This window comes from Alosa sapidissima, chromosome 1 (assembly GCF_018492685.1).
Source record: "Alosa sapidissima isolate fAloSap1 chromosome 1, fAloSap1.pri, whole genome shotgun sequence".
Classification (NCBI taxonomy): domain Eukaryota; kingdom Metazoa; phylum Chordata; class Actinopteri; order Clupeiformes; family Clupeidae; genus Alosa; species Alosa sapidissima.
This window is the reverse complement of record NC_055957.1, coordinates 27,238,190-27,254,649: the sequence shown is the minus strand read 5'-3', so window position 1 is coordinate 27,254,649 and position 16,460 is coordinate 27,238,190. Positions and strand designations below refer to the sequence as shown.

At 43.1% G+C, this 16,460-nt stretch overlaps 1 protein-coding gene across 1 annotated transcript in view; it reads left to right on the top strand.

The window, feature by feature from the left end:
- The first annotated feature begins 6,587 nt into the window (after window positions 1-6,587).
- Window positions 6,588-16,460, top strand: part of kcnab1b (potassium voltage-gated channel subfamily A regulatory beta subunit 1b) — a 31,195-nt gene continuing 21,322 nt past the window's right edge. Inside the window, exon 1 of the mRNA XM_042108808.1 lies at window positions 6,588-8,178. Coding sequence (XP_041964742.1) covers window positions 7,958-8,178 — 221 coding nt within the window. The 5' untranslated portion in view covers window positions 6,588-7,957. The remainder of the gene's footprint in view (window positions 8,179-16,460) is intronic.

Genomic DNA, 16,460 nt, shown 5'->3' with positions numbered 1-16,460 from the left:
TCACACCTACAAAACACAACTGGCCAAATGGATAATTTTCTTCTCAAAAACACATTTTGTTAAATATACTACTAACACATCTTTCTCTGCACACACTAACTTTACCAAAACACTGGAAATCTGACTCAAAATTAAATGATTCTGTCAAAGAATAACACTTGTTTTCACTTCACAAGGTACATGCAGTCAATCAAAGTACAACAGGTTTCAAAATACTGGCTATTGTTGACATTACAAAAACTGCATCAACTTCTATGTTTCAGTTTTACAGGTATTTGCATGCAATTTTTAAACTAAATGTCTTGGTTGGGAATTTTACAGGTATTTGCATGCAATTTTTACACTAAATGTCATGGTAGGGAACTGTATGTCCACATGTTATGTTCACATTCAAAAGCATTCCAGTAAAAAGCAAATCAGTTTTTTCCCCTTTACTGTTTACTACAGTAGAAATACTGTTTACAGTATGATAGAACAGAAACAGTTTTGCAGTATTGCAATACTTACATTGAACAAAATATCTATGAAACACACAAGCATTCTGAACAAAAAAACAACAGCAAAAAGCCCAGATAAAAAGGGGGAGCTAAAAAAAGCACAAAATTACTGTATCTAATCTCTGCGATCTTCAGGGTTACAGTAGGCCACATGTTTTCATCAACATCGCATTGATTACATGGTCAATGATAGTGGCACAAATTTCATCACTGACAACAGTTCTTGCAGCCAAATGGAATGCCACCACCACGCATTCTTACACCGTTACCTTGCCCTCGCCTTGGGCCTGCTCTTCTCCCTGGCCCTGCTCCTCTCACTGCTCCTGCACCTCTCACTGCATCTCTTACTGGGCCTGCTCTTCTCCCTGGGCCCCTTGAACTTATTCTTCCTTGTCCAGACATTACAGGTGTTTGTCTAAGCCAGACTGGAATCAGCTGTGGTTTGCCCAATTTACCCAACATAAATCAGTTGTGTGTAAATTATTGAATTGTTTGTTTATTATCAGCTGAGATATATTGTTTTTGAACTGATATCATTGCAGAAGCAGAGGTTTTTATACTGTATCTAAGGTTTGGAATATTGTTTTTACTATTGTGGGATGTTGTGTGTTAACATTAGTAAATACTGCAAAAACAATCCATAATTTTGTTGGGAGGTATAGCTTGTCTGTTAAGAAAATGTAAGCATTGTGGAAATGTGTTCACTGACTGCATATCGTGTGCAAACGACATGAAATGTGTGAATGGTGTGAAGACCGATGCTGTGCTAATTGTATTTAGAGTTTTGACAATGTGACAACTGGTTGGACAAACGCTTGTTAGCGACTGAAAAAAACTGTAATAAGCTTTGCCAGAGTATATTGATATGTATAATTAGGCCTAATCTCAATTTTATGACAACCTCTACATACATTCCAAATCAACCCAGCGTCCATGCGCAGCCTGGTTAGGTGCAGTTAGATTGCAGGAACAAACTCACAGTTTTTTTCCAATTGCTAAAACACAATTTGCAAACTAAGCTGGTTTTTATCAAAATTCACACACAATTCACAAAACCACACACCAAAACAGCAAAATACCTCATATATCCTGCAAAATTAAGCACTGCAACCAAAACTACATATAGCATTATCAAAATCAAACGTTTGTACCACATGGCACACACTTCATTCATATTACCAGATTTTTGTCTAGCCAACTACACGCTGTTGGGCATAATCAAAAGCACACTCATCTTTAGTATGCTTTGCCATAATACTAAAATAGAAAATTCTTCAGATTGTTCACATGCACAGAAACATTTGCAGATACACACACATGCTGTTGAATTTTTTTTTTTTTTGTGCAACGTATGCACATAGGCCAATTAGCTCATATAGTGTCATTTTGAATGGCAGTGTTTTGAAATGGCAAACATGTGACTTTATGTCAGACTGTTGTGTCTTATGCAGAGATCCGTGTTCAGTGAATTCAGTGGCATTTTTAATTGCAAAATGTGTGTAAAGCAGAAAATGTGTTTAGCCTTTTGGAGACTTGAGAATAAGTTTTGCCCTGTCATTTTAGTGTGTTAGAAATTGGAAAAAAAAAAAACTGTAAATGGCAATAATAAGAACACTACCGCACACTTTTGACTTTACTCTATTTCATTCAGAGCGAACAACGCGTTTTGCATATGAGGAGGTTCGCTCCATATATTAAATACAAAACTAGGCACAAAACAAATGGCCCCTTCTCTGCATATGTACTACTGTTGTTCTAAGAACAGAGAGTGCTATGGCTTTGAAGCCTTCCCTTCATTACATTGCATTTATATCAGAATTACACGGTGATGAAAGCAATCTGAAGCACAACCTTAATGAATATGAAGCATGCAGTTAATATAACACGTATATGAATAAATATAACAGCCTCTGCAGCTGAAGTCTCACAAAATTGAGCAGCAGCAAGGCACTGAATCATAGCAATGAACATCAGGTTCCCATGTAAAGACCATGTCCCTGGGGCCATTGAACTGTTCAATGCTTCACTATAGGGAAGAGGAGAGATAGACTTCTCTGCATAGTCTGTCTGCCTCTCCACCCTCTCCATGTTTGAGTACTGACTGCCCACTACTGTTTTACTACTGTTTTACTACTGTCCACAGCCTAATGTTTTTACTACTGTTTTACTGCTACACTGTTTTTCATGCTATATTAGCACACATGGCCAATGGCTTCTGCTACAATACTGAATGTCTGTAACCCTATTACCTCAACCTATCCTTGCACTGACATAGTTTTTTTATATTACCTTGTCTACATTATACTTTACTCTCTTATCTGTCCATATTATTTATGCTGGTCTCTAGACCTTATTATTGCACCATTGGACTACTGTTGGACTACTTTTTGCACCTTTACCATGACACTCACTCTCTTGAGCACCTTACCATGCACACTGAACTACATGACTACTGTTGGACTACTTTTTGCACCTTCACCATGACATTCACTCTCTTGAGCACCTTACCATGCACACAGAACTACAGGCCAGTCCAGGCCCTGTCACTGCAAGCGTCTCATGCTTGATCACCCTCAAGCAGACTGTGGATTTTTTATTTAATTTATATAGTATATTTAGTATTTAGTTTTGTTAGTTTATCTTGTCTTCTACTGTCCAACGACTATTGTACAGTGGAGTTTTGTTATATGTTTATACTTATATTTACCATTTCTGCTGTAAGTGCATGTTGTGTGTGATGTCTGTATGCTACTGAGACCTTGAATTTCCCCTTGGGGATCAATAAAGTATCTATCTATCTATCTATCTATCTATGTCCACACACACACATACTAGAAATTATTAAAAGCAGTCTCTGCTATGCTGGCTGAATAGTAATAGCTTCCTCCTCTTCCTCGTAGGCTAATCCCAAACACTAGGGATTATTTTCCAGGGGCATTTAGGAGCCAATTCGATACGGGGCACATGGGCATGTTAGCACGGATCTGGTGACAGCCCTGTGGGGATTGGGGATTTGGTGGCCTCTCCCCTCTATATCAAATGCGTCATGCCTTCTCATAAAAATCAGTGTTAGTGAAGCATACGAAGCTGCTGTGAGCTAGGATGTGTGAGAGGAGAGGAGAGTGACATCTTCAGTAGTGTCTTTTTGTGTGGTGAAGAAAGGGGATATGGCAAGAGAATAGGAAGAGGAATAAATAGCCGGGCTGATTTGGTTTTGCCTGCTTTTTAACCGCCATTTCTAACAGTCAGTGAGCACATTATGCAGACTTCTCCCTCAAAGGCATTTGCTCTGATAGCTTTCTCTAATGGTCTGGGGAAGGGCTTAGGGCCTTCAGATCAGGAAAAAAAACATGTGGTCTTTTTTTTAGGTCAGGTTTAGAATTTCTCAAAGCAGGACACTCACTCATATAGATAAGAACATTGTTAAAAGATAATATTTGATTGCCCTCAAAGAAGTTCGCCACACATCTTGGGTTGTGTGTCTTTGTATTATGGGTGCGTGTGTGTTTTCGACGGAAGGGCTGGAAATTGATGGAACGTTCTTTGCTTCAGGGGATAGCTGGCCATCTGGGATTTCCCAAAGTGTGACAGGTTTAGATTGACTCATTTGAATGACATACTTTTTGAATGAGACAGGCAGCCATTGGAGAGGTGCTTGTGATTAATAGATCAGAGTTCAGTCGAAGCAGATGACAGACAGGCAACCTGCTTTTCTTTCAGGAACATAGGAACGTGCTGGAAGGACACCAGGAACTTCTTTGGGTTAGGGTCAGCATTGGCCTCCATGTTTGGATGGTGAGTGAATGGTGAAATGATGACTGATGATCCATTGAGTATAAAAGGAATTGCACATCATATAGACATTATTATCATATGTATTTTCTAAGTCTAAGTGACTGTGACATTAAAAGTTAATGTCCCTCCAAGATACAATATACTGTTACTACTAATCTACTAGTCACCTCAGAATAAATGTACCATCCTAAACACATTACGTGACTTATATAAGCAAAAGAAATGCCATGGGTCACCACTTTGTATGACAACCACATCACATGACCATGTTGACAATTGATTCCAAACAATGAACCCATCTGTTCCTTTGATACGAGCGGATGTGTCGTGCATTCATGACTGACAGCACGCACACACAGACAAGTAAACAAAGGCGTTTATTCTGTGGAAAGGCACTTCTTCAGGGAGATATAAATAAGACTGCCTTAGCCGAAGGCTGCGCAACACTCAATGAACCAGATAATCTCACTTCATCACGCCGCATGTATGTGGGGGTGGAGATATGCATGGCTGTCGGAGGACCAGGGCCATCCCAACACAGGAGACGTGCTCAGGCATTGACACAATGGGACTGGGACAAGGCTTGTCAAAAAGGGGCCATTTTGTATTTCATGTTCATTTTTTGCTTCTTTCCTTACTGTCTCTCATTTCCCATCCTTTCCTTTTTTGATTTCTTTCTTATACTGTGAACCTATACATTCTTTTATAAATCAAGGCTTAGGCCATTTGTAGCATTAACTGTTAGTGATTTGACTGTCAGCTCTTTAATTGCGTTCTAAGATCAATGTTCCTATAAAGGGGTATTGAAAGTCAGTGCTCTTGGCTTTTGACAAGTGACCTGCTCTCTCAGTGCCTTCAACTTCAGCCATCAAAAACCAGGCATTCAGACTGACCCGAGACCAGCCCTCATGGTACCAATGTATCCATTAGTGACAGACAGTTGATGGAGAGTGGAGAACTGCGGGATGCTCTGTCTCGAGTGGTCTGGTCTCCCTGTGCTGCGGGATGCTCTGTCTCGAGTGGTCCGGTCTCCCTGTGCTGCGGGATGCTCTGTCTCGAGTGGTCCGGTCTCCCTGTGCGTGGTGGTGGCACGAGCAGGATGAATGGCAGTGGAGGAGCAGTGGATCATGCTTAATGAGGGACATTTAATACCTGTCAAAGCAGCGGAGCTCACACTGAGCTCACACACACACACACACACACACACACACACACACACACACACACACACACACACACGCTCACACTTACACACTCACACACACACACACACACACACACACACACACACACACACACAGGAAAGAAGTATTTATTTATTTATTTACCATGATGTGAGGAGCTGGGGCGTGAAAGTTGCTTATAGCTTAAAGGAATTATCCGGAGTAAAATGCACTTTAGATCAATTTACGGATGATTGCGAGTACATACGTTGAGTTGACATCCAAATCATGTCATTCGGATGTGTTTTGAGAAAGTTCGATGTTACCGTTTTTAGTAGTCAAAGCTCGTTAGCGTGGAAGTGAGAAGGGCATATTATTTCGCCGCTACAAAATGCTATTTTTATACCTCTTCTACAGTTCCAAACAACATTGCACTTACGTGGTAGTGAGTAGAGGGTCCCTAAAGCCAAACCGAAGTATCCCGAGGTCTTTATGTGGTCGGATAGAGAGTCCAGAATGAATTTCATCAAGCCAGTACCTTTCCGGAAATGTTGCCATCTTTGCTGCCATCTTTAGGGGAAAGTCCGTAGGAGTCGATTGCCAAGTGTGCTCTGGAAATTCACAATTTCGTCGCCGTTTAAAAAAAAAAAAAAAAAACAATGTTAGCAATGTTACACACACACACACACACACACACACACACACACACACACACACACACACACACAAAATCATTCACAACTCTTAAAACAAAAACAAAAAACACATTAATGGAGATTAAAGGCAGTCAAGAAGAGAAAGATATTTCAATCTGTCATTCTCAGCCTTACCACACACACACACATACACACACACACACACACACACACACACACACACACACACACACACACACTCACAGTGATGCAGATTCTTCTTTTCCTTTCTAAGCTGCTGGTTATCTGCAGTTAACTGCAGTTATCTGAGTCAGTCTGCAACCTCTCTCTCTCTCTCTTTCTCTCTCTCTCCCTGTCATTCTTTTTACATTCTCTCTCTCTCCCTCCCTCCCTCCCTCCTCCCTTTTTCACTCCCTCTCCTTCAAACAATCATTCTCTCCAGCACACTCTTTCACTTGCCACGCTAGTATCCTGCACCGCTCTCTCTCTCTCTCTCTCTCTCTCTCACTCACTCTTCCGCTCTCTGCTTCTCTTCTCTTCCCTGCTTGTTTGCCTTATTTCCCCCTGCGGTTCCAGGCGTTGGGTCCGTTGTTAGTGGTAGTGGTAGTGGTGTTGGAAAAGGGGGGGTTGGGATCAGGATCATGCATCCTCTTGTCCTGCTCTCCTCTCTGCCTGTCTCTTCTCATTTGGAACTAGCAACATCAAAAGCAGAGCCCTGCATGGGTAGCCACATCAGTCGGGCAACCACGGCCACAACACAAGCTGTTCCTTCTGTTCTCCGCTGCCCTGGACTGAGCGCTGAAGACTCCCCGGCACAGGAATAGCTTTGGTGAGGACGCTCTCTCCAACGGCAGCAATCCCCACAGAGGACAACGCGCACTTTGCTCTGTCCTTTCTGGGGGACACGTCTGGGTGGCGGGACACCTGCTCGTGGCTTTTGCCTCTGTCCGTGCCTGAAGTTTCGGGATTAAGAGTCACCCTGAGAGAGTGGAAGAGAGTCACCTTTTGCTCTCCCAGAGCCGAGTGAGTTTGGGTTTTATTTTGTTACGCTGCCTGTCTCACAACACAAGTGTGGCATTTGGGCTTGCGGTGCAGTGCGTGGGCTCCCGCATCACCCTTTTGACGAGAGATCTCTGCCGCAGCTGCGCACCGGCGGAACGAGGAAAGACCCCCACCACCGCCGTCACCCTTGCTCCTAGAGCCACAGCAGGGCTACCCTGCAGGGGTAAGAGAGCGGAGGGGTAGAGAGCGGGAAAGGAGGAAGAGGAGGAGGAGGAAAACGAGTGCAGAGACACAGGGAGAGGAAGAGAGAGGAACACGTGAAGAATTGGGGCAGAATAACAGAGAGAAAAAAGCCCACATCAGCATCCTGCTGCAGAGATCAGAGGCACAGAACAGGAGGCTGTGCCAGCGCTAGAGACCGGAGAGAGAACGAGAACGACACACTCCAAAAAAAGACTAAGTGAGAGACAGAGAAAGACTCAAATTCAGGAAGAGAGAGCCATTGAGAGAGGAGGATAGAGAAACACTGAGGAAGAGAAAGCGAACAGGAGACTCCCACTCTCCTCACTCCCTTTTCCTGCTCAGAGCCAGACACCAAGTGCCCAAGAATAAGGAGGAGGAGAAAAAAAAGACGAAGAGTCACCTTCAACCTGCACTCCTTTCTTTCTCTCTCTCTCTCTCTCTCCCTCCACTCACACAGGTCTTTCCCCTCTGCGCGTCACCCTCTAACTCCAGTCACTGCAGAACAGCAGCAACAGCGGTAGCAGCAGCAACCCTGCAGTGAGGAGTCTCTCCTCACTCTCCACCTCTCTCTCTATCCTCACAGAAGCTAACCGTGGCGGGCATGCAGGTGTCCTTTGCCTGCACCGACCATGGCCTCAAAGCGCCCCGCAATGGGGATGGCCACAGCAAGCAGAACGCCACCAGCCCCAACACCGGCACCAGCAAGGCCCGTGCACGCTTCCGCACCGTGGCACTCATCGCCCGCAGCTTCGGCTCCTTCTCCCACCGCCACCCCATCTCGCTCAAGGAGTCCACGGGCAAGCTGACAGGCATGAAATACCGGTATGTCAACCAACCAGTGGGCAGAGGCAAACTCTATACTCAGTGAAAATGAAAAATCAGAACAGTTGAGAGCAGAGCAGTGATTTTAGTTCTGCAAACTTGGTGTGGGATTTCAGGGATTGTAGTTATGTTATCACTGATGGGAACTGGAACTCTGTCATGTTTTATTCTTAGTGGGAAAAGAATGGCAGAGCAGGGAATGTGCTTTTTGTCTCACAAATTTGATTTGTCATTTTTGGAATTGATTTTAGTTATGTTGTTACTGTAATTGATAATGGTTAATGGTAATAGTTAGGTTGGGTTTTGTGTTTGTGTGACTGTTAGATGGAGCTTATTGTGGGGACTTGACCACTTACTGTAATGGATCTGTGTGGTTTGGAGTCTTTGGGACTTTTCTGTGTCTACCTGCACAGTACTTTTGCATGTGTGTGGTCTGCAATGTGAAGTTTGGGGCTTTTTGGGCTATTTTTTTTACTGACGTCATGTGCTGTCTAAAAACTGTATTGCAGCTTGGTTTCAATTGGTTAGCAGCGTATCCCTTGCCAGAGATTAATGGCATATTACAGAAACACCAATAACATTCATTCAATTCATTTAAATGAAGGTGGTTAGACAAAACATTGAGCTAATTTCAGTGATATTTGTTTACTGCATGTTACAACCTATTCATATAAAATGTTATTTATTATAGGCAATAATACAAGCTATTGTCAAGATACACGTTCAGTCTTGAGATTAACTAAAATATTGTCATTGTTGTTTTAATTGGTGGTTAATTTACTTTTTTGTTACCGTGGCCGAACGGCGAGTCATGTTTAGCTTCTATAGGGTCTAGCCACAGCGTGGCGCATGACCTCAGTAACTTACTTGAGTGCGAAAGTTATCCTTATTGTAAGACTGGTAATGGACCAGCTGAAAATAGCATGTGTTGAAAGTAAATGAAGATATGAAAATAGATGAGATGATGATCCGCTTTGGGGGGAAAACTGTGCGTTCTATCGTGGTGGTGGACACGGTAAATTCAACCAGCGGATGCGAGGAGACAAGGTGTGAATGAATAGTTTCCATGTAAGAAATAATTATTTGTATCCAGGCAATCTGTCGACGAGAGGCTAAACGTCCACTTAAGTTGATAACACGCAAGCTAGTTTCCATACCAACGTAGAAATTACCAATTTTCTATGCGAGACAATAGCTGGTAGCAAATAGCAAGTTTGAAGTTGTTTTTCTACCGGTGTCAATTCCACAACATGTCGCAACTATTCTAGCATTAGTATTAAAGGGGCTATGAAAATGGTGTTATCTCTAATTCGTAAGTTCTTGAAAACCCTTGAGTGTGTTAGCATTAGTGGAGAAAGACAGGGTAACTGCCCTTTAGGGTAGGCTACGAAATGCATTTGAGACCTTTTTGGGAGCTGTCTGCCATACACAGTATTTAGAGGACCCCGATAATTCAACACTGATAAATTCAACTGGCCCATTTGTCCTGCTGACTCATAGACAGGTAAGCTACAGTACATTAACATAGCAGGATAGTACATGACTAGTCACCAGATCTAGTCATACACACACAACAGGCAAATTCATTTCAGAGTGAGACAAATAGGTCACTTAAAGATGCAAATGATTCCCCTCCAGTCAAATCAGTGCCAAGTAGGCTACAGTTTGTTCAGTAACTGGCTTTTAAAACATGAATGGCGAATATACAAGGGTTGTTTATCTGTCTGCTTAGTAAAAGGAAAGACAGCCCCCAGGAAAAACTGCGGGACATGTCTTGTGTCAGCCGCAGTGACATTTGCGAAGACTATAATTACACTGACAGGAAGTAGCCCTTGGTTGGAGCAATGGATTTAAGTCTAATAGTGCGCAAGCCTTATAATAGAGGGACCTCTAAAAGTGCACGTGTGTAGGCTGGATTGTCGCAGAGAAGTGCAGAGAAGTAGACTATGCGTATGTGTTGTTTGCGCGCGCGCTTTATGGAGACGTGTATCAATAGAATGCATAGGCAGTAGCCTATTTGTGTGAAGAAATGCAAGTTTATGTATTAATGTCATCAAAAGCATCAGATCAGATTTACCATATGTTATCACACTTGTGTTTTGTTTGTTATTTACTCTTCTAAATAGCTGAATAGCTGAATCAGTCCATATTCAGACTAATTCTGAAAACATTTAAACATCAATGAATTGACTCTGAACACCTGTTGTGATAGCTATGGAATATCATAGTATAGGCTCCTATTTCTGCTGCTATACTATTAATCAAGGAATTTGATACACAGACCAATGTGAGGTCATGAGATATGACTCTCATATGCCACTTGAAAAGTCTTACTGGGGAAATTGAGAAAAAAATGGCCTTACTTGCTCAAGGTCCCCCAGCATCTTTCAGCAGCACCACACACACACACACACACACACACACACACACACACATACATACACATACACACTCCTCTCTGCTGCACCCTACCCCCTCCCCCTTAAAGTGTAACAGATGAGCACCATACGCTTTCTCCTACAGCTCCAGAGAGTGATGAACAGAATGGATCTTTGTATGTACTGTATGCATCGTCCTTTATCTCTGTTCTTGCCAAGCATGAAATCAGCGAGCATGAAACAGTGCCAGGAAATCTCTCTCCCCATCGTTCTCTGCTCTTATCTTTGGATGGCTACCAGGCTACTTCACGTTTATAATCAGTGGAACGATCACTTGATTTTAAAGGGAAGGAGGGTCTAAAGCTTAAGTCTTAGTTTTAAGGAGCCTTTGATGTCCTTAACGGGGTGAAAACAAGCCTATTACCTCTGGGCTCTTTCTCTCTCTCTCTCTCCATCTTTCTCTCACTTATTCTCTCTCTGCATCTTCATGTGTGTGAGTTTTTGTGTATGTGTGTATGTGTGTATGTGTGCCTATGTACTGTATGTGTGTGTGTGTGTGTGAGAGAGAGAGAGAGAGAGAGGATGAGGGATATGTGTGTTTGTGTGTTTGATTGACAGGCAATTCGCCATACTTCATTTTTTTCTTGACTGAACATTTGTACAGGCAATTCTTCATTCTGTGGGAATGAAAGCCAGGTGATTGGTGGGACTCGCTGGCTGCTGTAAGTTCTGGCACCATCAGCTGTTCTCGCCTCCCGTACCCAACTGCAGGCAGCACAGCAAAAGCCGGAGCAGCAGGTGGATGGTGTGCAGGTCAGCTGCAGGTGTGCCATGTGATGGAGACGTTCAGAGCTTCTTGAGTGATCACGCTGACTCTAAAATAAAAACCGAAAATAGCTGCCTCATGAATGCCAGTGGAATGTTGATAGAATGATATGTGGTTCATCACAGTGCTGTGGCTCTCTTTGTTTTTCACTCTCTATTTATCTGTCTCTTTTGCATGATGTCTCTCTGCAATGTCTTCCAATATTTCTCTCTCTCTCTCTCTCTCTCTCTCTCTTTCTCACTCTCTCGCTCTCTCTTTCCCAAGCATATCTGGTCCTTATATGGCACTAGTCCACCGGTCCCTGTCCAGAGTCCATCATTATTTGGCAACTGTCCTCCTCTTCGTCGACTTCTGTGGCCCTCTCTTCCTGCTCTGTGTGTAGATAGCCTGCTGTAGCTCGGGCTCTGGCTGAGGGTCCAGTCCTGGCTCTGGCTCTGTGGTGCTGTGTGTTTGGTGTCTTTGTGTCTGGAGTGTTTGTGGAGTGTTCTGCCCGCCTGACTGCCCAATGGTGCAGTGCAGATGGGCAGCCTCCCGGGCCTTCTGCTGTCTACTTGCACAGTGGCCTATCATAAGCCAACAGGCATCGATGCTTAAGAGAGTAAGAGAGAGAGTGTGTGTGTGTGTGTGTGTGTGAGAGAGAGAGAGAGAAAGAGAGAGAGACAGAGAGAGAGAAAGAGAGAGTATTTGCAAATGTGTGTGTATGTGTGTTTGTATAGGAGGATCTGTGCAAGTATCACAATTGCATGAATAATGTGTATGATTGTGTGTGTGTGTGTGTGTGTGTGTGTCTGTATCTCTGCGTTGGAATTAGACCTGTGTGTTTTATTTTTGTGTGTGCACCATGATGTGTGTTTTCTTTCTTTTTTGCTCTCTAACACTCAAAGCAGATGGTCTCACTGTTAAGAGTATAAGAGGGTGGTTGCATTTTTGCATGCAAATGTGTCATTGGAAGTAATGAAATAACACACATCTCCTCAACACTAAAAACACAATATAAGATATTTTGTTTCATTTGATTTCCAGTGGATGAGTCCCAGTGTGTCACTGGGTTTGTGGTCTTAATTAGTCCTCTAAAAAAAGACTAATGCCCTTGGCCTCTCCTTGGGCACGTTCTAAATCATGTGCAGCTTGTGCAGACCTCTCACAGCTGGCCCTCTATCCCTCACGCCAACAGAACAGCTGACCACAGGCCGAGTCAGGCCCAGATCTGGCCCTGACGTGGCCCTGGTCTGGCATGGCAGTCCGTGCCATAAGCCTAACTAGCCTAAAGCATTAACAACCTACCCTTGAGCAGTTTCACCTTTGTCTAATCCCAATCTCACGGCTCTAATTCATATCGTCAAATCTCAAAGCTCACACTTTTCTCTCACCTGCAGACACACAGACATGCACACACAGGCACACACACAGGCATGCACACACAGACATGCACACACAGACAGACTGACACACACCCACAGTGTCCTCCGTGTTTTCCAGATTGAGCTATTATGTTTATCTGGGACTGGTAGATGATTTATGGGATGTCTACAGCTTTTGAGGTTGCTTGCTGTAAAAGGAGTTTGTCCTTGCCACTCACTTTGTGCTTGTTCGTTGGTTCAGTTGCTTGACTCTGTAAAGTGCTTTTAGACCATATCTACAGTTAATGGTGCAATTTACTGTAAATTAATGAAATTGAATAATAAAACAGAAAATTGACTTGAACAGACCTCGGATCCAGGATTGCTGAATGAACTGCAGGGTAGCCTCCTGTTACAGTGAGATTGAAGATGCTATGAAGCGTATCATGTCATTTGGAAATGCCTCGGTAGGCTGTGATTCGAGCCCCCAAATGGATGATTCACAATGCATCTCAGTAAGTGTCGGGAATTTTACAAATTCCTCCCATAACAGCCTGCAGGTAGTGGCGACGCATTCTGCTTGCATTTGCTTTTTAGCCCTCAGCCAGCTGTGAATCATTCTTAGCCTGGATGTTTGCCTTTTTTTGTTTCTGATGCATGTGTGTGTGTGTGTGTGGCCGGGGGGGGTGTGCACATATGAATGTGTACATGTGTCTGTGCTGTGCACTTGTCTTTGCTCACATGTGTTTGTGTGTGTGTGTGTGTGTGTGTGTGCCTGAGTCTGTGTAATTTGTCCTATGCGTGAGCGTCTGTGTACCCATCCCGCATGCTGCTCATGAGAAACAGATGAAATGTGCTGAACACCATTTGTTCCCTCTCTTCCCAAAGGCTCTCTCGTCATCACACACACATACATGGACATACAAGGAAACAAACACACACATAATACACAATCACACACAGACCAAACCCCCAGACTATGGAATCAAAACGCCGCCATAAATATTTTGTGCCCGTGAAAAGATATTCACATGCACAAGCACATGCAGAGTTTTGCAGCTGTATAAAATAATTTGTGCTTGTGCACGGAAACTTTGTACTTGTAGAAATATTTTGTGCATGTGCGAAAAAACATTGTCTTCGAAGATATGATTTACACTTGTAGAACCGTTTTGTAGCTGTGGAATTAATTTGTCTGTGTGCAAAAATAAGGCCTACCTGCAGAAATATTTTGTGCACATGTGAAAAACATTTGTCCACTGGGCTTTAGTTTGAACGTGTGTGGAACAGCTTTATAGCTACAGGCAATAAAGGAACTTATGTCTTTGCACATACAATTAGGCAGAAATTGGGAGAAGTGCGACATATATCGTTTGTGTGCAAACTGGATCTACAAAGCTACAAAACTTTTTTACAGACACGAATTTTGGTGTTTTGTTGTCTTTTCTGAAGTGCCAATCAACAAATTTTGGCACGGTCTTGACAGCGTTTCTGAAGAGCCAATCAGCACATTGCATCGCCTACTGACTAGCCAATCAGAGGACGTCCTGCGTCACATCTCCATTTCCGTGCACAAGCACAAATTGCTTTATACAGCTGTAAAACTCTATTAAACGTGAATATCTTTTCATCTTTTCTATATGGCGTAGTTTTGACTCCATACCAGACAGGCTGTATCACATTAGCACAGGTGAGCATGAGTGAGTTGCTATCCGGCCAGGAGCCAGTCTCTCCCCAGTGCCACTATTGGTTGCCACCTGATTTATTGTTTTAATAAAAGTGCAAGAAGATGTGTGCAGACACACAGCTGATACAGCATGGCCATGGATAGAGTGGGAGGGAGAGAGATAGAGAGAGAGATGTCCTCATTAATAAATCAAGTTGAAACTTTAATGATCTCTTATTGACCATCAGCACAGGGACAGATGCATTTCTATCTGAGCTGGAGGTGTCTCCTGTGCGTCATCACAGTTTGGCTGCCTAGTGCTATTTGTCTGTCTTTTTATTCACAGCAAGAGCCAGTTCCAAGTCTCTGCAATATGACTCATTTACATGAAGGTGTGTGTGTGTGTCTGTGTGTGTGTGTGTGTGTGTGTGTGTGTGTGTGTGAGTGTGTGTGTACGCGTTCTCAGTCTCGGTTTGCATTAACATTACATGCCCACTGTGAGGTTGATCACCCGCTATGCAATGCTTGACAGCTCCAGACACTGATCCCTCACATTGCCACAGTCCCTTTGAGTGTCTCCGTGGATCCCAGAGCCCCCATCTCCAACTCCATCCCCATCCTCAGCTCCATCCTCAGGTCCATCCCCAGCTCCAGTGGTCTGGCCTAATTGGTACTCTCTTTCCCATGCTGGGGAGCACGGGATGGGGGGCAGCTGTGCAGACGCCCCTAAGCTGGGCATGTGTCACTTCAAATGAGCAGCTCCGCGACTCGCCGCCTGTTTAATCTGTAAAACGTGTTTGATCTGCAGCGTGCTACAGGACCGCTGCCTTTCTCTCTCTCTCTCTCTCTCTCTCTCTCTCTCTCTCTCTCTCTCTCACTCCCTCCTTTGTTTCTCTCTCTCTGTCTTTCAGTATCTGAGTCTTCCTCTCTCTCTGTGACTCTTGCTCAGTGAAGGATGGGGTCTGGGCTTGCTGTCATATTTTCTATCTTTTGAAGATTTAATTGGAGTCATGAGGTGATTGTAAGGACCATGAGGAGTATGCCTAGAAGTATCATTTCACTTTATTTGTGTGGTGTCAACATATGGCTAAGAGTAGCACTGGATGTTTTTCTAGATAGTTAGAAAGCTAGCGCATCTTACAAAGGGATTTTTTTCTTGAAAAGCATTTTTAACAATCTGCACATGTTGAGTAATTTTATGTTATTTAATTTGAGCAAGAACCTCCTGTGTACTTATATGAATATGAGTCAACCTCAGGCTCAAGGGTAATGCAAAGCCTCTGCAGTAGAGCATCTGCAGTAGACTGGTAAATAAGTTAATGATGGTTGCACGGACCTTTAGCATTATGTATGAAGCAATAGTTGATGGTCTGGTCTGAAAACTTGATGGTCTGAGTCTATGGTAATTTCCCGTCCGAAGTTATTATACCTGTGCTGCAGAGAAGGGAAGAGGCTATGTAGTAATATAATAGTAATAGTAATAATAATAATAATAATAATAATAATAATAATAATAATAATAATAACTTTGTTATAAGTATCTTTACCACTTGCTTCTTGTCAGTCTTGCATGCATACATGCATCTATACATACATACAGACACAGCACTGCGCCACAGTATTGTGATTGTTCCTGTTTGTCCGCTAAGATCAAGTTGGACCATCCGTACTCTTGGTCTATGCTGCATTAATATACTAATAAATCAGTGCATTGCAAAGCCGTTCATCTGTTTCCGTGATAGATAAGGCTAGTCTGGGTTTGAAAAATGCCTTGTGACCGAGAGAAGACTTATGTTTCATAATTTAGAGGTTGGCTGGACAGTGCAATTAAGATGCTTCTTAATAAATGTGTTGTGGCTTTTTTTCTTTCATGATTCATTGAACAGCATGCATCAGCCTGAGAGGAATCGTGGTTTATTTCATTTTTTTCAATGTGAAGAAAGTGGTGGAGGTTTGTGCTGCAATTCCTAATCTGTGGGAAATTGCTCTGACGGGTCTGCGATGTGCTCCTACTGAATACGGAGAAGAGGCTCTAAATCAATGCCTGTGTTTTGCTCCTTACTTTTCCTCTC